The sequence below is a fragment of the Chiloscyllium plagiosum genome, unplaced genomic scaffold, assembly GCF_004010195.1.
Source record: "Chiloscyllium plagiosum isolate BGI_BamShark_2017 unplaced genomic scaffold, ASM401019v2 scaf_6685, whole genome shotgun sequence".
NCBI classification, from domain to species: domain Eukaryota; kingdom Metazoa; phylum Chordata; class Chondrichthyes; order Orectolobiformes; family Hemiscylliidae; genus Chiloscyllium; species Chiloscyllium plagiosum.
Genome location: NW_025215225.1, coordinates 12,412 through 31,498, shown reverse-complemented (window position 1 = coordinate 31,498; position 19,087 = coordinate 12,412). Strand labels below are relative to the sequence as shown.

Here is a 19,087-nt window from a genome sequence, read left to right as displayed (position 1 = left end):
ATGAATAAGAAATGTTGGGAGGAATATGGCCAGGAGCGGGCAGGGGGGAACTCGCTTAGTTCGGGTTTATGCTCGGCATGGATTGGTTGGACTAAAGGGTCTGTTTCTGTGCTGGATGACTCTTGATTCCTAACCAGTAAGTGTTGTGGGGAGCAGGGGAGAAGCTGAAAGTGTTCATCTTTGGGAGTGATGGTCTTAAAGACCTGAGAATATCAGCTTATCCCACTGACCAGAGCTAATGTCCATGTTGGATCTACCAGGATCAGCATCAGAATCCAGGTCTTCACCCTGGAGTCTGTCTGAGCATGTGCTGCCCTGTGAAAGTTGCCACTGTTTGAGGCTTTAAAGCAGGGTCATGTGTGGCATGAAAGATCCCACCGCTGTGATAGAAATGAGAGCTTATTCCTCAATTGATGTCACTATGCTGGATTATCTTTTCAAATCCTTTGAGATGTGGGCACTGCTGGCTGGGCCCAGCAATTATTGTCTGTCCCTAATTGCCCCTTGGGACAGTAGTGGACTGTCTCCTTGAATCACTACAGTTTTGATTACTTGATGTTTGTGGAACCTTAGTGCCCAAAAATCTACCCAAAAGAGCTACAGGGCTGACAGCTGTGGATTATTTGTGCTTCAGGCTGTGGGGAGTTGAGACAGGTGCTGTACAAGGGACCAAGCTTTCACTCTGGTGCTCATGAGGTAACATCTGTCCTGTGTTTCAAACCAGCAGCAGTTTGAAGTCTTACCATCCAGTCGTGAGAGCAAGTACACGGTTTGCTGAGTCAGTGATGCCATTCCCGTGCTGTGGACTTCTGCTGATTCTGGATTTGTTTTAAATCTCAGGCAATGCAAAAGTCAGGCCGCCCACTGAAGTCCCTCAAACAGAGGCTGAAGGGGAAGGAAGGGCGTGTCCGTGGGAACCTGATGGGCAAACGTGTAGATTTCTCAGCCCGAACTGTCATCACGCCTGATCCCAACCTCTCCATCGATCAGGTCGGTGTGCCACGATCCATCGCTGCCAACATGACCTTCCCAGAAATCGTCACGCCATTCAACATCGACAGGTTGGTGCATCTCGCCTGCACTGCAGTGGCTGCCTGCTTTTATTCCCTGTGGAAAGGTGTTGGATAGGGAGTATCCCCTCTCTGATCAAAGTGTCTCTTAAATGCCTTGACTATGTTGGGCAGTTAACACATTGATAATGATGCTCGTTGAAAGTTCACTGTTGTTTAACCCTGCAAGGCCTGGGTCATTACTCAGCACCGTTGAGGGGTCTCTGCTCTGTGCTGTACAGCAGCTTGACTGTTGGTTTGTGATGCTGATTTCTTACAGACTCCAGGAGTTGGTGAGGAGAGGTAACAACCAATATCCAGGCGCCAAGTACATTATCCGAGACAACGGTGATCGAATCGATTTGCGATTTCATCCCAAACCCAGCGACCTTCATCTGCAAATTGGCTACAGGGTCAGTGGAAAATGCTTGTTTAAGAGGTGCCTGTAGCTGGGGTTTAACCTGACCAGGAGTGTCACTGCTATTGCAGAACTGGAGCACAATCCCGATCTCAAATGTGCTCTTGGTGCTGTGGGCGCAAAAGGTGCTACAGAAATGTACGTCCTTCCCCCTGCATGTTTAGAGCTCTCGATATTGCTTAACTTGGCCTTTAGGAAGGATACCTGTCCTGTCAGCTCAGTCCAGAGTAAACGATCCTGTTCCTCGGGCGTTTGTACTTGGAAGCTGCAGCCCAGACCAGGCTGAGCTTGCTGTACTGTGTGGGAGAGCAGGATGTTTCGTCTCATTGAAAGCTGTCTTGTGCTGTGCGTGCACCTGCCACTTACAGTATGTCCGTGCATTCTAGGTGGAAAGGCACATGTGCGACGGTGATATTGTCATCTTCAACCGACAGCCCACCCTGCACAAAATGTCCATGATGGGGCACAAAGTGCGGATCCTGCCCTGGTCAACTTTTCGTCTTAATCTCAGGTGAGTGTCTGTATGTTTCTGTCAATGTTAGCCCTGTATATGTGGCTGTGTACTCAACCCCTCAGCCTTCTGCTATTACCCTCAATCGTGCAAGTTCTTTGCAATTGGCTAGTTGATCAGTGTCTTTGGAAGGGGGGATTGACTGCATGTGACATCTGTATTTGTCTGGAGTATCACGGGTGCTTTAGCTGACTGAGATTACCCTCTATCGAATTGATGGCCATGGGAGCCGAGTCTGCTTTATATCCTTATTGTGATGACTTCTCACTCAGCTCATTGTTGCTGATATAGAATATTTCTGACTCCGGATTGATGCATCAATGAGGCACTGAGTTAAGAACTAAAGCAAAAACCAGGTATAGTGTGCAACGTCTGTGCAGTAAAAGGACCAGGTGATAGTAAAACATGACTGGCTTGGATAATCCAGCCAGGCCTCAATGTACAGACTGCTGTACCCTTGCGGTCTCTGGCAGTATATTGTTCCGTAGGGTTAGCAGTGTTTTTAAAGGAGTAACAGCAGCTTTTCTTTGTCTCTGTACAGTGTGACCACTCCGTACAATGCTGATTTTGATGGTGATGAAATGAATCTTCACTTGCCCCAGTCCCTGGAAACCCGAGCTGAGATCCAGGAGCTGGCCATGGTGCCCAGGATGATCGTCACCCCTCAGTCCAACAGACCCGTTATGGGCATTGTGCAGGACACACTGACAGCTGTCCGCAAGTTCACCAAGCGGGATGTCTTCATGGACCGGGTAAGACCTGCAGTTTGTTTTCAAATAGACTGTTAAAGTTCTGGGTTCTAAATTATCCTTTGGATGACATCTCCCTCCATACAGTGTCAGCTTTGAGCTGAGTGAACCAATTGCAGTCAGGACTGAGAATCAAAGATGGTCATTCTCATTGGCAGCAAAGTCCCAGGCTGGTTCCCGATGCTTCCGTGGGGTTTTACTGAGGTGGACTCAGCAGCAGCTTAGTAGGGGAAGCCATCTCTCGACAAGCTTTCGAATCTGTGGGGAGTTTCCCGGCACAGGGAACACCCATTACTCCAGTGGTTCGGAACAGTGACTATGCAGGGCGGCTGTAATGCACTTCATGGTAGAATAGCCATTCAATGTTGGTATCTTCAGGCTGAGTCAATATCTGGAACACACTCTCCCTTGGGGTGTAAGTGGTAATGCCATTGATGTTTGATTACAGGAAACCTCTGACTTATCTTTTTTGTTCCTCCTCACCTCAGGGTGAAGTCATGAATCTTTTGATGCATCTCTCGACCTGGGATGGGAAAGTTCCCCAGCCCTCCATCCTGAAACCGAGACCACTGTGGACTGGTAAGCAGATCTTCACCCTGGTCATCCCAGGCCACATCAACTGTATCCGGACACACAGCACCCACCCAGATGAAGAGGACAATGGCCCTTATAAACACATCTCACCGGGTGATACAAAGGTCAGTCCCAGCTGCTTTCTCTGCCTGAGCCCCCAGTTAGTTTATGCCCCAAATTGTGCAGTTTTCAGACTTCATTAATAATCTGATTGGAAGATTTCTGGACCAATCAAATACTGCACAGGAGCTGAGGATGTTGGTAGTGTAGTATTTCCAGTAGCTGACATGGCTGTCCGTTCCCCACTTGGCATTCCCCTCACCCCATCAGCATAACCTTGTCCAACTTCCTTTTTTGGTTTTGTTTTAAAATGTCTCAACATTCTCATTGCCCTGAATGGGAGCAGCTTCCACATTGTGATCACTGTCTCTGGGTGAAGAAGCTTATATTGAGTTTGATTTGATGGCCTGTAGTTTTGGTTACTAAGTGGAGACTTGTCTCCGTCTACCCTATCAACACCCCCCTGCCCCTGCATACCAAAAACATAGGGAGCATCTCCCATAGAGTTGCAGGAGCCCTAGCCTGTTTCTGAAGTAAATTACCCTGTACCCTAGTCATTCCCCTCCATGTTTATTGCCTCTATACCCTTGCTGTATGATGGAAACTGGAGCTTTGCACTGTACGCCATGTATGGAGTGTAATCACCACTGGAACCGTCATTGTCACTGTCTCTTGGTTCTTGTTGGGATAATGTTAACGCTAGGGCAGAGTGAGAGTGGCAACGGAGGTAGAGAAATATAGGTGAGATTACAACATATCCAAGCACATTCTTTGTATTTTTGTAAGATTAAATTAGTTCCAGATCTGAGTAACACATTATTAAATATCTGAATCTTAGTGGCCTCCTCCAGCTGGGTTGGACAAAGCAAAGCCATTCTGGGCCCCTGAAGTGTTAACACATCAGGTAGTCTTGAGTTTGTTCCCTGGTACGGTAGAGCAGAGACTGTGCCTAATGATGCACTGAAGAGGAAAGCAGCTTCAGTAAATACAAGGCAGGATTGCCTCCCTGTGGATTTGACTGACAAGCTGCCTCTGGTTGTTTCCTCTCTTTAACCCCCTCCCCCTCATTCAGGTGATTGTGGAGAATGGAGAGCTGATCATGGGTATCCTGTGCAAGAAATCACTGGGCACATCAGCTGGCTCCCTGGTACACATCACATTCCTGGAGATGGGCCATGACATCACCCGGCTGTTCTACAGCAACATCCAGACAGTCATCAACAACTGGCTATTGATTGAAGGTAACAGCTCACTGCACACTGGAGAAACAAGCTTGCCAACATAGCTCAGCATTCAGCTCTGTCATTCTTCTGGCCTCTGTGCAGATTTCAAATTGCTTTTTGTTCTGAGCCACCTTGTACAAAAATCTGTCCCTGAGATCCATCCTGATCTCTCCAACCTGTAACCAATCGGATACACTCAGACTGAGCTTATCGCCTACAAAAGTCAAGTCAGGTGATCAGTTGGTCACTGGGGGGAGGGTCCCAGAGTCCTTTCAAAAGAGGAAGCAGGGCAATGTTTGAACAAAGGATCGACAAACACCAATGTACAGGGAAGTGGTTTTAAGAGCCCTTGCCCTTTGAGATAGCACAAGAGACTGATAGGCCAAATGGCCTCTGCACTGTAAACACCTGTTTCCAATTTGTCCTGATACTGCTAGCTGCCCACTCCAGGATGACCATTCCGAGAGCTTGTCCCGAGGTGGGTGGGTTTAAACTAAGTCTCCATTCTCGCCAAGGTGCTAACTGTGGTCTGATCCGAGCTCATTGGTCTGCGGATTTCCATGGGTGCTAATCAAATGATTGCCTGGCTTTCTCAGTGCCCCGTCTCATGGTACTTTTTTTGTCTGGCTTCTGCGTGTGAGGTGTTCCAGGGGTAGGGTAGGGTTGGAATGAGAGCTGTTTCAGGAAGCTGAGTGGGATGGAGTGAGGGGAGGAGCACTGAGTTAAAGGGACACCAGGGACAGCGGAAGCAGATTCACAGAGCAATTAACAAAGTACATGGACAGGGAGGGCCATGGCAAAGAGACTTTAAGGGTTGGTCTTTGGCATTCTCCTCCCCAGATTGCAGTGAAGGCCAGATCATCGTTTTGAATATATTCTGATCCTTGACCAAAAGGGTTACTGGGGAGCAGACAGTTGACATGAAGCTATAATCCGTTCCATCTTTAGTGAGTACCATAAGCAGGCATGGGGTCTCCTCCAGCTCCTGTTCAGTTTCCTGTGGAAGACTGATGGACCAAACGGCAGCCTTCTGTGTTGTTTGGTGAACCCTCCTTCCCTCACATGGCTGTGTTTTAATCATACCGGTGTAGATTCATATAGGAGGTACAGTAATACTGGAGTAAGTTACTGTGCTGCTCGACAGAATCCTATCCTGTGATCAGCGAAGCTGTTACTCCGACAACTTGGAAAGTTCACCTGTTGTTAGGGCTGAGGTGGGAGGGGGAGCCAGGGTTGTCGCTTGAATCTTATCAGTCACTGTCTTTCTCCTCTTTATCTGTCTCTCTCCACGGTCAAATGATCCGTTCTGTGGTGCTCAGGCCTGATCAGTATATAATGTAGAAATGAGTGTCGAAGGTGAACATTCAGACCAGTGTGCTGCACTAGTCAGTGCGATCATGGTTGGCTTTACCATCAATGCCTCTGCCATCTGTCAAGCCAATCCCTTGAAACTAAACATTTCCTCTATAAAGTGTAACACTGTGGATGCTGAAGTTTGGATCTAAGAATACATGCTGGTGAAACCCAGCAGTTTGGGGGGCAGTGTCTTTGGAGAGGGAAACAGTTATTGTGGAGTCCAGTGACACTCTCGTCCTGAAGTCATGTTAAACTTGAAACATAAACACTGTTTCTCTCAGTCTGGATGCTGCCTGACCTACTGAGTTTCTCCAACATTTTATATTCATTTGTCTTTGAATATTCCTGCCACTAAAGAGTCCAGAGCTTTAAACGAAATCTCGTTGTCTCCATCCTAAATGATCAACAACTTCATCTTTTCTAAAAAAGTGTTCTTTGGAAGTAATTAGCCTTACTCTTGCCTACATTATATTGGACTTGTAATACTCGTGTAGCCGTGTGCAGGAATGAGTGATGTGGAGATGGGATCCTCCTGAGATACATTTTGTCATCTTGCCAGGGTTGCAGCTTTATAATCAGCAGGGGCACTGGCTGAGTGGCTCGTGCCTGGCAATCACCATCTTCCCAAGCTTTACAGCAATCTCTTATTTGAGTCCTATATCTTGTTTTCCCTTGTGACAGGCCACACTATTGGTATTGGAGACTCCATTGCTGATGCTAAAACCTACCAGGACATTCAGAACACTATCAAAAAGGCCAAACAGGATGTGATTGAGGTGAGTTTGCTGCCGTAATGCTTTGATTAGAAGGGAGCAGCCCTCTTCATGCTGGGATCTTTGTTTCTAGGCTCACTTGGCATTCTCCACCTTGTCATTGTAGGTCATCGAGAAAGCTCACAACAACGAGTTGGAACCCACTCCTGGTAACACCTTGAGGCAAACCTTCGAGAACCAGGTCAACCGAATCTTGAACGATGCCCGTGATAAGACCGGTTCCTCTGCTCAGAAATCTCTCTCTGAATACAATAACTTCAAATCCATGGTGGTGGCTGGCTCTAAGGGATCGAAGATTAACATTTCACAGGTAAGTTTGGGAATTGGATGTCCCATACCCTGTGTTGGTTACTTAGTGAACACTCTAGTAGAGAATTAGAGTTCTAGTGTGCTACCAACCTGGCGGTCATTACAATAAAGCTCCCTCTACTCTGTCAAACTCAAATTCTCTTAGCCTGTCTCCATTGAACACTCGCAAAACACAGTACTGGGTCAGCTATGCAGTAAAGCTGTTTCTACTTAGTTTAAACTGAAAGTAAAGCTCCCTCTGCACTGTCCCCATCAAACACTCCCAGGACAGGGACACATCGGGATGTGATAGAGTAACAGATCTCCTTTCTGCTTCCAGGTTATTGCTGTCGTCGGGCAGCAGAACGTGGAGGGGAAGCGAATTCCCTTCGGTTTCAAGCACCGTACACTGCCGCACTTTATCAAAGATGACTATGGTCCTGAGAGCAGAGGCTTTGTGGAGAACTCTTACCTCGCTGGGCTGACCCCCACCGAGTTCTTCTTCCATGCTATGGGAGGCAGAGAGGGTCTGATCGATACTGCTGTCAAGACTGCTGAAACTGGTAATGAACAGTTTAACCACTTCACTCTTCCTGTCAGTGTGTGGAAACTTTCTCAGTCAGTCTACCATTCCCAAACTAATGAGGTAGAATTTCACAAATCCTCCATTCCTGGAATTAAAACACTTGGTGTCCTGTTGCATCTGCCACTACTGTGGGATTTCTCTGTGACCCCTCCCTAGCTGGTGAAATGTAGGAGAGGCAGTGGGTAATTTAAGCACCGCCCTATCCCACAGTGAGTGTATAATTCCGCTTTTGTTGTTGGGGTGAGGGATGCAAATCTTTCCCCTGTTCTTCGGATTGGAGCTGGAGGGTTTTGGTTTACTAGAGGGTGAAGATTGTCTCCAGAGATGGCAGCTACTTGGACAGTGCAGCACTCCCTCCTGTACAGATTAATCAGTCAGAGGGGCAGATGGCCCCACAGTAACGACACTTCAAGAACCACTAGGCAGGGCTGGAGAGAGCTCTTGGGTGTGAGATTATCAAGTGCTGCATTAAACTCCTTTTACTGGCAAATGTACTTCTTGTCTTTTGAGGCTGGTGATTGATGCTGCTGTTGCCTGATAATGTTATAATGGAGGGTTCTCCTCTTCCCCTGCCCCTCAGGTTATATCCAGAGAAGGTTAATCAAGTCCATGGAATCGGTGATGGTAAAATATGACGCAACGGTTCGCAACTCCATCAACCAAGTGATCCAGCTACGTTATGGAGAGGATGGGCTGGCAGGGGAGAGTGTGGAGTTCCAGAACTTGGCATCAGTGAAACCATCCCACAAAAACTTCGAGAAGAAGTGAGTGTCCTCTGCCCCCTTACTAGGTTCACGGGCATTTCAACCTCAGTGTTTAATGTTGGAAACAGGCAATGATAAAATGAACAGGGGGCTCAGCAGGTCTCTGAAATGGCAGGAAAGAAACCTCATGTTTCAGGTGATGACCATTCCAAAACGAACAACGATGCAGTACTGGGCCCGCTGTGGTTAGGGGGTCTCTCACAGGGACACTGTGCCATACTGGGCCTGCTGTGGTTAGGGGGTCTCTCACTGGGACACTGCTGTACTGGGCCCGCTGTGGTTAGGGGGTCTCTCACTGGGACACTGTGCAGTACTGGGCCTGCTGTGGTTGGGGTCTCACTGGGACAGTATAGTCTTGGCTGCTGAAGATGACCAGTTTTGTTCAGTTAGATTGATACACTGCGGAAGGTGTGAGTGGTTTCCATTCCTTTGGATCCGGACAATGCTGGTGAGAGGTTTGAGGGGTTAACCCAGTGGAGGAAGGATGTGACAGGTTTTGGGGAATTTCTGACCCTATGACTGATTTGATCTTCCTGCAGGTTCAAACTGGAGTACACTAATGAGCGAAGTCTACGCAGGACCTTACAGGAAGACATTGTGAAGGAGATCCTCAGCAATGCTGCCATCCAGAATGACCTGGAGGTGGAGTTTGAGAAGATGAAGGAAGACCGAGAGGTTCTGAGGGCTGTGTTCCCCACTGGAGACAGCAAGGTAGGAGAGATAGGCTTGTTGGGAGTTTCAGGGAGATGCAGTGTTTGTTTCTAACACATCTTGGAGCCCACTAAACAGCAACTAATCCATCCCCCCCTTGTGTTGGCAGGGGAGTTCCCTCCACCCATTGACTCCATGGGCAGTAAGGTTGCCATCTCTCCTGTATGCTACATTCTCCCCACTCACTTTGTGCTGACTCCCTGGGCAGTGCCGGAGGGGAGGGGGTGCTCCTTGTCAGTAATGCTTTCCCACAGTCTGATACCCTTCCCTGCCATGTCTTGCCAGTTGATGCCAATCTTCTGTCCACCTGGGGGATGTCTGTGCCCCGAGGTTCTAGGTGGTGACTGTTTTTGCTATCCATGCCATGTCATGTAAAGTTTTGTCAATCACCTTGCTGTCCTTGAGACCTATTAACCAACACTGCACTTCTGCATTCTGTTCTCTCACTGGGACAATCTGTAAGGTATGGTTTGTCTGGTTAGTGAACATGTGACAATATTAAATCAAATTGGTGCATTCTGAATAATTGGTGCTGGAGGTTTTGTGGTGCATTTAGTGTCCCAACTTGGGACCAGGAAGCCTGGATTCACATCCCATCTGCTCTGGGGGTGTGAACATTCCTGAACAGCTTGGTTGGATATTTGAGGATATTTTATGGAAATTGCATTCTTACCCCGGTCCGGTCCAGTCCGAGACTGGTGATTGGGTGCAGGATTGCTTCTTGCTAACTATCTTTCCCTGCCTTCAGGTGGTGCTGCCCTGTAACCTCTTGCGTATGATCTGGAACGCGCAAAAAATCTTCCACATTAACACCCGGACAGTGACTGATCTGCATCCGATCCGTGTGATTGAAGGTCAGTAATGAAGGTCAGATTGAAGGTCCTGTTGGGAGCTTAGTGTGAGAATTGTGCAGCACAAAGAGGGTTGTTCAGCTCTGAGATTGGCTGGTGTTACTGAATGATCCGGTTTTGCCCATGTGCGCACAGCCCCCTCCCCCACAAGAAAATCACGTTTAATTCTAATGAAAATGGAAAGGACATTGGAACTCTGCAAAGATCCATTGGAGTGCAGGCAGCTGAAACTATGGCTGAGTGGGGGAGTGAGAATTGAAGGAATACAGAAAACTGGGCATTAGCAGAGCTTAAAGATGGGGAACAGCAGGAGGGCCTGAAGATGTTACAACACTGGGCTCGTGTTAAATTCTGCTCTTAGTTCTCCTATTTAGAAGAATCTTTTGAGATGTGGGTGTTTCTGGGAAAGGCCAGCATTTGTTGGTCCTTCATTGCTCCTGAACTGAGCTGTATAGCCAGGCTGTTTTCGTAGCCACATTTGCAGTGGCTCTGGAGTCATGGGTAGGCCAGACTGGGCAAGGTTGGCAGATTTCCTTCCCCAAAGGACATTAGTGAACCAGATTGATTTTTAAGACAATTGACAGTAACATGGCTGCCATTAAGCTTTCTCAATGTGACAGAGTTCAGATTTCACCAGTTACAGCTGTGGGATTTGAACTTGTGTCCTCAGAGTATCGGTCTGGAGGCGAGGCTGTTGGACCAGTGACATTGACTACACTAGCACCTCCCCCATTGAAGGAAACATTTGCATTTTTGTGAGGAGAGGCACTGAATTCCTTTACTAAGAGCCTGCTCTACTACGAGGGGCTGCTTCACTTTCCTATATGGTGGTTAGTCTGGAATAGGCTGCGTCAGGCCCTGCTGGAGGTTCCATTAAGACTAGGAGAGAAACGCCAGCACAGTCAGACTAGGCCAAACAGCCTCTAACCATTGTGTGGTTTGATAGTGAGAATGCTGTCTTTGCAGGGGTGAAGGAGCTGAGTAAGAAGCTGATCATTGTGAACGGCGATGACCCACTGAGTCGTCAGGCTCAGGAGAATGCCACGCTGCTGTTTAACATCCACCTGCGCTCCACCCTGTGCAGCCGGCGGATGACCGAGGAGTTCCGACTCAGCGGAGAGGCCTTCGAGTGGCTGCTGGGGGAGATCGAAGCCAAGTTCAATCAGTCTATCGTACGTATTTGGCTGGGTGGAAAGGAGACTGCTGACTGCAGACTTTAACAGGGAGAGATGGCCCACTCTGAACCAGTTCTCCAATCTATTCAGTTGTGGCTGACCAGGGTATGTTTTACTCCATTGCCCTGCCTTGAAACTGGGCTCCTTGCCTAGTACTCCATTCTGGAATGGCTGGGCCCTCGTCCTGGGTCTGTGACCCTCCTCTGCTGAATCCTCCCATCAGTGTCTCACCTGCCAGCTTCTGTCTGAACCTCGTATGTTTCAATATGATCACTCCTTATTCCTCTACACACACCAGACAATTGAAGGGCATCTCTACTCAATTCTCCTGCTATCCCGGGAATCAGCCTAAACTCAGTGCTGGGTCTGCTCACTGACAGTGTGGGGATCCTGCTGCTCTCTAATTCAACTTTGTCACAGTTGATGGCCAGTAGCAGGCACTGTCTCCAGAGAATCCAGATCCACCTTGTATAGGAGGCTGAGGGTTGACCTTTAGAGGTGTATAAAAATGAAGGGGCATGGATACAGTGAATAGCCAAGGTCTTTTTTCCCCCAGGGTAGGGGAGTTCAAAACCAGAGCGTAGGTTTACAGAGAGGGGAAAGATTTTAAAAATCCCGAGGGGCAATTTTTTCAGGGTGGCTCGCATGTGGAATGAGTGAGGTGGGGGGGGTGCATGTGGCAATAAATTCAAATGTTATAGAAGTACATGAAAAGAAAAGGTTTGGAGGGATGTAAGGGCCAGAAGCAGGCAGGTGGGACTAGTGTAGTTTGGGATTATGATCAGTCTGGAGTAATTGGACCCAAGGGTCTGTCTCCATGCAGTATGACTGTGTCTTGTGATGTCCACTGCAGTCAAATGACTGGTCGTTGCCAAAAATGTCAGGTGAATAAGGTCTAGCTGAGTGATCTACTGGGCCTAGTCTGTGGAAGCAGCTAGCAGTTGGTGTACTAGGATAGGCTGGGTTACCCATCTCAGGAGAGATGGTATCTGTTCAACTACTGTTTGTGAAGCTGTGGAGTTGAAGTCTGTGCTTGAAACCTTGCTAACTACTTTTTCCCCCTCCCTTTCTTCCCCCTCCCTCCGGTTCTGCTATGTAGGCACACCCTGGTGAGATGGTGGGTGCTTTGGCTGCCCAGTCGCTGGGAGAGCCTGCCACTCAGATGACCCTGAACACCTTCCACTATGCCGGAGTGTCAGCCAAGAATGTCACGCTGGGTGTCCCTCGTCTGAAGGAGCTGATCAACATCTCAAAGAAGCCTAAGACCCCCTCCCTTACTGTCTTCCTGCTGGGCCAGTCTGCCCGGGATGCAGAACGTGCCAAGGTATGTGATCAAGCCTCTTGCCCTAGGAGCAAGGGCGTTACTGTTTTAGACTGAGATGAGGTGATGCTGAACTTGTATATGGCACTGCTTTGACCCCAGCTGGAGTAGTGTGTGCAGTTGTTGGTGTCTTAGAGAAGGATAGTTAATTGCTATTCTGTTTAGGTATGTAGTTTGCCTATGGGAGCTGGTCGGGTGTAAATGGGCTTCTGCCTGTATTACAACAGTGACTGCTGAAGTACCGAGGTTGTAAAAACACCTTGGGATTTGGGAAAGGTGCTGCAGAATCACCTCAAACTGTGTGCGCACTTGTCCCTGTTACCTGAACATTGTGTTCAGTCTCGACTCCGCGTGAAGCAGAATACCCAGGCAGCGCTGTCCCAATGTGAGGTGGTATCCCCAGGTCAGGAAACTTGCTGTGCTATGATGCCTGCTACCTGTTCTTCCAGGATATTCTCTGTCGATTGGAGCACACCACCCTGAGGAAGGTCACTGCCAATACTGCCATCTATTATGACCCTGACCCCCAGAACACTGTGGTGTCAGAGGACCAGGAATGGGTCAATGTCTACTATGAAATGCCAGACTTTGATGTGACCAGGATCTCCCCCTGGCTCCTCCGTATCGAGCTTGACCGCAAGCACATGACTGACCGAAAGCTGACCATGGAGCAGATCGCAGAAAAAATCAACGCTGGTGAGAAACTTGGCAGTTATACACTCCCTTCGGCCTGTCTGAAGTGATAATAGATGTGGGTTTCCTACTCAGCAGTGTGAAATGTGGCCAGTTGTGTTGTCAAAATCTATCAATATAATGTCAGTCTCTAGCTCTGTGCCATCTCACAATATAACCTCATGTGATACATTCTACCCAACAGGTTTTGGTGATGATTTAAACTGCATCTTTAATGATGACAACGCAGAGAAACTGGTTCTCCGAATCCGGATCATGAACAGTGACGAGAATAAATTTCAAGAGGTGAGTTTAGATGTGGGACCCTGGGAGTGCTGCACCAGTAATGAGGGGGACAGTGTAGAGGGAGCTTTGTACCTTAACCCTGTACTGTCCCTGTTCTGGGAATGTAAGGGGAGCTTACTCTAACCCTGTGCTGTCCCTGACCTGGGAGGGTTTAGGAGAAAGTGAAGACTACAGATGCTGGAGATCAGAGTCTCGTGTGCAGCAGGTCAGGCAGCATCTGAGGAGCAGGAGAATGCTGCTTGGCCTGCTGTGCTTTTCCAACAGTGTGCACACGATTGTGAGGGTTTAGGCAGTTGGGAGCCTTAATGAAGCAGGAAGGATTGCCTTTTCTGTCCTGTGTAATGTTTTTGCCTGAAGTGACTGTAACGCTGCCTGTTTGGTTGCAGCAAGAGGAGGAGGTGGTCGATAAGATGGATGACGATGTATTCCTTCGCTGTATTGAGTCGAACATGCTGACTGACATGACACTACAGGGGATAGAGCAGATCAGCAAGGTGAGTCCCCAGATAATCAAGGTGGTAACAGCCAGCAATTGGCCTGACCCCTGGTATCTGGATTGGAATGCTACATTCAGGTGGATGAAGCAATGCAGTACGAATCATTGAAACCAGGAGCAGAGATAGGCCATTGGGCCTTTTCAGCCTGCTCTCCCATTTAGAAGGATCATGTTAATCGTCTAAATTACCCCATTTTCAATCTCTCCCCTGTGCCCCTTGATTCTCAGGATTTAAGAATTATACCTTTTCTTCCAAAGCAGAGGTTCTCCGGATAGTGGTGCATGTCACTTCCATTCACTAAGGCCTTTCGGTGAAATACTGGCACTAACTCGTCAAATCGGAAATCCTAAAATGGATAGGAGAGACGGAATGGAGTTAAATAAAGTACTCCATGCTGGTGTGAATCCGATGGGCTGAGTGGCAACCTGCACCAGAACAATCTAGTGGTTCATTGGCAAACGAAATGCTGGCCATTCTGAAAATCTGATACATGCCAGTTTGTCTTGAATTGAAAAGTGGGGGAGTTGGTACAAGCCAGTGACTATCTGACTAATCCCATGAGGAACGAGGAGAAACCATTTCATCCAGAGAGCGAGTAAATGTGGAATTCACTTCCCCAGGTAAAGGCTGAGGCAGTGACCCCCAATACCCTCAACAGGCTGTTGGATCAACATTGGAGGGAGGATAGAGACCAGGCATGCTGTGGGAAGGGTGACAGCTCATGTGAAATGCCATCATGGAACAGATGGGCCAAATGGCCTGTTTGGGTGCTGTAGACCCAATGATTGAAAGTTAGTGCACTCTTCCTAAACTGGGACAATGGCAAAATATCCTTCTTAAACAGAAAATTGCAAAAATTTGGATTCTGGCTTTATTAACATGGTTTTTCCCTCATACCTCCTTACTCTGTATTTACTACAGCTTTAGGACATTGTCCTGCTCTGAATTACTGTACCAGGCTGCTCGTTGCCTCCTGTGACAACCATAAACTTACCCCTGGTGTCTGTAGTCTACCCTAGGCATTCTTGAGTAGAAATGAGAGCTCCCTGTAATAACCTGCCTGGTTTGTTGCTTGAATTTAACACACACTCCCCATCTGTGCTGTGGTCTCTGCCCACTCCAGGTGTACATGCATCTCCCTCAGACTGACAACAAGAAGAAAATCATCATCACTGAGGATGGGGAGTTTAAGGCTCTGCAGGAGTGGATTCTGGAGACAGATGGAGTCAGCCTGATGAGGGTGCTGAGTGAGAAGGATGTGGATCCAGTCCGTACAACGTCTAACGACATTGTGGAGATCTTCACGGTAACTCCAGGATTCTGCTCCCTGTCATCCTGGGGTGGAGCTTGATTAACTATGGTCAGCAATGCCATGGTTTCTGTTCCTGGTAATGCCTTGACCCCACCTCTGTAATCTCCACACCTCAGAGATGCCCGGATTACAGCTTTCCTTTAATTCCAGCCTCTTGCACAAACTCCATTTTAACCAAAGGGTGGACCTTTTTCAAAATCTGGCTGAGTCATAGAGCTGTACAGCACAGAAACAGGCCCTTTGGTCCAACTTGTTCATGCTGACCAGATATCCTAACCTCATAGTCCCATCTGCCAGCACCCGGCCCATATGCCTCTAACCCTCCTATTCCTATCCCCATCCAGATGCCTTTTAAATGCTGTAATTGTCCCAACCTCCTCCCACTTCCTCTGGCAGCTCATTCCATACACATACCACCCTTCCTGTAAAAAAAAAAAGATGCAACTTAGGTACCTCTTTATAACGTTCCCCTTTCACCCTAAACCTATGCCCTCTAGTTCTGGACTCCCCCACCCCAGGGAAAAGACAGTGTCTATTTACCCAATCCACGCCAGTGTTTTACCGTCCCAGAGTGGCTTTGTGAGATTGTCATTAAGTACTCACCGAGGGGCTGTGGGACATTGAATCGTAAAAGGGGCTCCTTAAAAGTCTTGATTTTCAGTGTCTGTGATCTTTTGACTGTTACTATAATTTGAGGGTGGATTTTGATGGAATCTTCTTGTTTCAGGTCCTGGGGATTGAAGCAGTGCGGAAAGCCTTGGAGCGGGAGCTGTATCACGTCATCTCCTTCGATGGCTCCTACGTTAACTACCGCCACTTGTCACTGCTGTGCGACACCATGACGTGTCGGGGCCACTTGATGGCCATCACCCGTCACGGGGTGAACCGGCAGGATACCGGGCCGCTGATGAAGTGTTCCTTTGAGGAAACTGTAAGTGTGCACGAGAAGCATTCTCTGCATGGTGCAGTCAAACAAGCCAAGCTGGGGTTTGCTACACGGGTTAAATGTGCTTAGGAAGTAGAGGGAAGCTGTCATTGAGTCCGGGCTGTAGTACTGGGGGAGAATTGACACTGAAGTGACACAGATGTGAGTCATGTGATCATGGTGGGAGGGGTATGCTGGGAAGCCAGGCTGTCTCCGACTTGGCCTTCCTTTCACTTTTATACCTTCCCCACCCAAGATGGCTATAACAATCCCCTGTTTTGGAGACGCGTAGGGAGCTCTGCACAAATGGGGCGTTGTTTCCTTCAGAATACCAGCTGGGGTCTTTCCATGAGGTTTTCATAGAGTATGAGAAGGTTTTGAATTTGAGGGAAGGTGTTCCTAAGACCCCTCCCTCCCCATAGCAAGATGCTACCCAGCACTGAGCAGAATCCCAGGTGAGAGTCTAGATTAGTGGTGCTGGAAAAGCACAGCAGGTCAGGCAGCATCCGAGGAGCAGGAAAATCAACCTTTTGGGCAAAAGCCCTTTATCAATCCTCACTTTTGCCTAGAATCCCAGGTGATACTGATCCTGGTCTGGGAAGGTTTTGGGAAAAGACAGTGGATTACAGCTCCAATAGCAAGCTGAAGAAATGAGGGGGTCTACTGGTGTATTCTCCTGGCCTGCTGCTCACTCACTGTTCCTCCTTCTCATCACTAACCCTTTGTCTCTGTCTGTCTGTCACCAGGTGGATGTTTTAATGGAGGCCTCAGCTCACGGGGAGATGGACCCAATGAAGGGGGTGTCTGAGAACATCATGCTGGGTCAGCTTGCCCCAGCAGGAACTGGCTCATTTGACCTGCTGCTAGATGCTGAGAAATGTAAATACGGCATGGAGATCCCAACCAACATCGGAGGCCTGGGAGTTGGAGGCCGTGAGTTTTCCCCTTTTTGTTTTTCTCAATTGCCAAGTTCACATACAACAAACGATGCCATTGAATTCAGTCACCTGGCTGAGGAACTTTGCGAGGAGGGTCCACAGGCTGGTGCTATAATCTGAGAGCAGAGGCATTCGAGCTGAGTGTGAAGGGGTGCGGAGGTGGAGGGAAGGGAAGGTTGGTTTTTGTTTGGGTCCTGGGAATTCCATTTGGAAAAGCCATTTGATCTCTCACTCTCTGGGCACTGACACTCAACAGATAAATTGTGTAGAACACAAGCCTCCAGGCAATGCTACGTGTGGTCAGATATATTTATATAAAGAGAGAGGAGCAGGGTTTGGGAAGGGGGGCATTCTACTGGGCACTGGTGGAGCACTGGCAGTTGAACAATGTACAAGAGGCTGGAACAGGAGGTGGTTTGAGATTGGCATGGGTGGGAAAGATCGGAGGGATTTGGAAACATGAATTTCAAAGTGAAGGCCTGGAGCTAATGGAAGCCAATAGCATTGATCTGGTCTCTGATCTGAATAACAAATGTTTTTGTCTTTAATTTCCAGCTACTGGGATGTTCTTTGGTTCTGCCCCCAGCCCAATGGGAGGGATGTCACCAGCTATGACTCCGTGGAACCAAGGGGCAACTCCTGCTTATGGAGCCTGGTCCCCGAGTGTGGGTAAGTTTCTCCCGGAGTAGCCAGCAGCTGCACAGATGCTGAATACTACCTTCACTGTGACTTTACCATTTGAAAAGATTAATTTTTTTTTTCCTGTCCCGTTCTTTCTATTATAGGCAGTGGAATGACCCCAGGAGCTGCCGGCTTCTCTCCCAGCGCAGCATCCGATGCCAGCGGCTTCAGTCCCGGATACTCTCCGGCATGGTCCCCCACACCTGGGTCTCCTGGATCCCCTGGGCCATCCAGTCCCTACATCCCATCTCCAGGTCAGTGATGGATCACCCTCAGTAATCTGCCCAATCCTGGGAACAGACTTTGATCGAGTCAGCAAACAGCAGATAGGGTTCCAGACCATTTGGCCTGACTGGTCAATGCTGTATACAAGGTTGAGGACTGCAGATAGGATAGGATTGGAGTCATTTGAATTAAACTATTAACTGTTTGTTCTGGTTGTAATAATGAAATCCTTCTGTCTACCTTTCTGTGGGTTGGTTGGGCCCATCCTTAGTTTGGAAGAATGATTAGTGATCTTTTTGAAAGCTAGAAGGTGAAGGGACTGGACAGGTTGAAATGCTGAATCCTGCCCTGTGGCATTGACTGAAGGGACTGGACAGGGTGAAAATTGAACATTGAGACCAGGAGGTGGAAAACACCACCTCCTGGGTCTGTGAAGCTCTGTCTTCCTTCACTGAGGTAAAGGGAGATGTTTGACTAACAGCAGGGACTGGGTCCAGTTGAGACCACAGTCAGGTTAGTAGTGATCTTATCCTGTAATGTAACTGGTTCAAACAGCAGAATAGCTGTCTCCTGTTGCCTTTCCAACTTGTTCTGAAGTTTGAGAATCTCCCAAGTCCTGGCTCGTTCTAGTTTCTAAAGGGTAAAAGTACCACCCTGTTTGGTCTTTCCCAGTCGCTGTGTCATCTGTTTGGTTAACGTCCATGATTTAGGTTTTCAGTTTGTCTGCACAGTGACTGACTTGCTCTCTCTCTGGTTTTACCCTTTTCTAGGTGGAGCAATGTCTCCAAGTTACTCACCAACCTCTCCTGCCTATGAGCCAAGGTCTCCTGGTGGTTATACCCCTCAGAGCCCCAGCTACTCACCCACCTCCCCCTCATACAGTCCCACCTCCCCCTCCTACTCACCCACCAGCCCCAATTACAGTCCCACCAGCCCCAGCTACAGCCCCACCAGCCCCAGTTATAGCCCTACGTCCCCCAGTTACAGTCCCACCAGTCCATCGTACTCACCCACCTCTCCCTCATACTCTCCCACTAGCCCCAGCTACTCCCCCACTTCCCCTAGTTACTCACCAACTAGTCCCAGTTACAGCCCGACATCACCCAGTTACTCACCAACCAGT

The 19,087-nt window shown here is 48.4% G+C and overlaps 1 protein-coding gene across 2 annotated transcripts in view; it reads left to right on the top strand.

Moving 5' to 3' along the window:
• polr2a (RNA polymerase II subunit A) overlaps positions 1-19,087 on the top strand; it is a 32,010-nt gene that overhangs the window by 11,574 nt on the left and 1,349 nt on the right. Inside the window, exons 7-29 of one of the 2 annotated variants that reach the window (XM_043686761.1) lie at positions 841-1,061; positions 1,330-1,462; positions 1,854-1,978; positions 2,520-2,730; positions 3,216-3,425; positions 4,433-4,601; positions 6,621-6,715; positions 6,819-7,022; positions 7,341-7,563; positions 8,167-8,350; positions 8,890-9,061; positions 9,810-9,915; positions 10,879-11,084; positions 12,187-12,411; positions 12,858-13,104; positions 13,286-13,386; positions 13,773-13,880; positions 15,007-15,189; positions 15,923-16,126; positions 16,867-17,053; positions 17,614-17,727; positions 17,844-17,993; positions 18,735-18,867. In XM_043686761.1, the coding sequence (XP_043542696.1) occupies positions 841-1,061; positions 1,330-1,462; positions 1,854-1,978; positions 2,520-2,730; positions 3,216-3,425; positions 4,433-4,601; positions 6,621-6,715; positions 6,819-7,022; positions 7,341-7,563; positions 8,167-8,350; positions 8,890-9,061; positions 9,810-9,915; positions 10,879-11,084; positions 12,187-12,411; positions 12,858-13,104; positions 13,286-13,386; positions 13,773-13,880; positions 15,007-15,189; positions 15,923-16,126; positions 16,867-17,053; positions 17,614-17,727; positions 17,844-17,993; positions 18,735-18,867 (3,911 nt within the window). Of the gene's footprint in view, positions 1-840; positions 1,062-1,329; positions 1,463-1,853; positions 1,979-2,519; positions 2,731-3,215; positions 3,426-4,432; positions 4,602-6,620; positions 6,716-6,818; positions 7,023-7,340; positions 7,564-8,166; positions 8,351-8,889; positions 9,062-9,809; positions 9,916-10,878; positions 11,085-12,186; positions 12,412-12,857; positions 13,105-13,285; positions 13,387-13,772; positions 13,881-15,006; positions 15,190-15,922; positions 16,127-16,866; positions 17,054-17,613; positions 17,728-17,843; positions 17,994-18,734 lie in introns of both variants that reach the window. The other variant, XM_043686762.1, reaches the window with a different exon arrangement.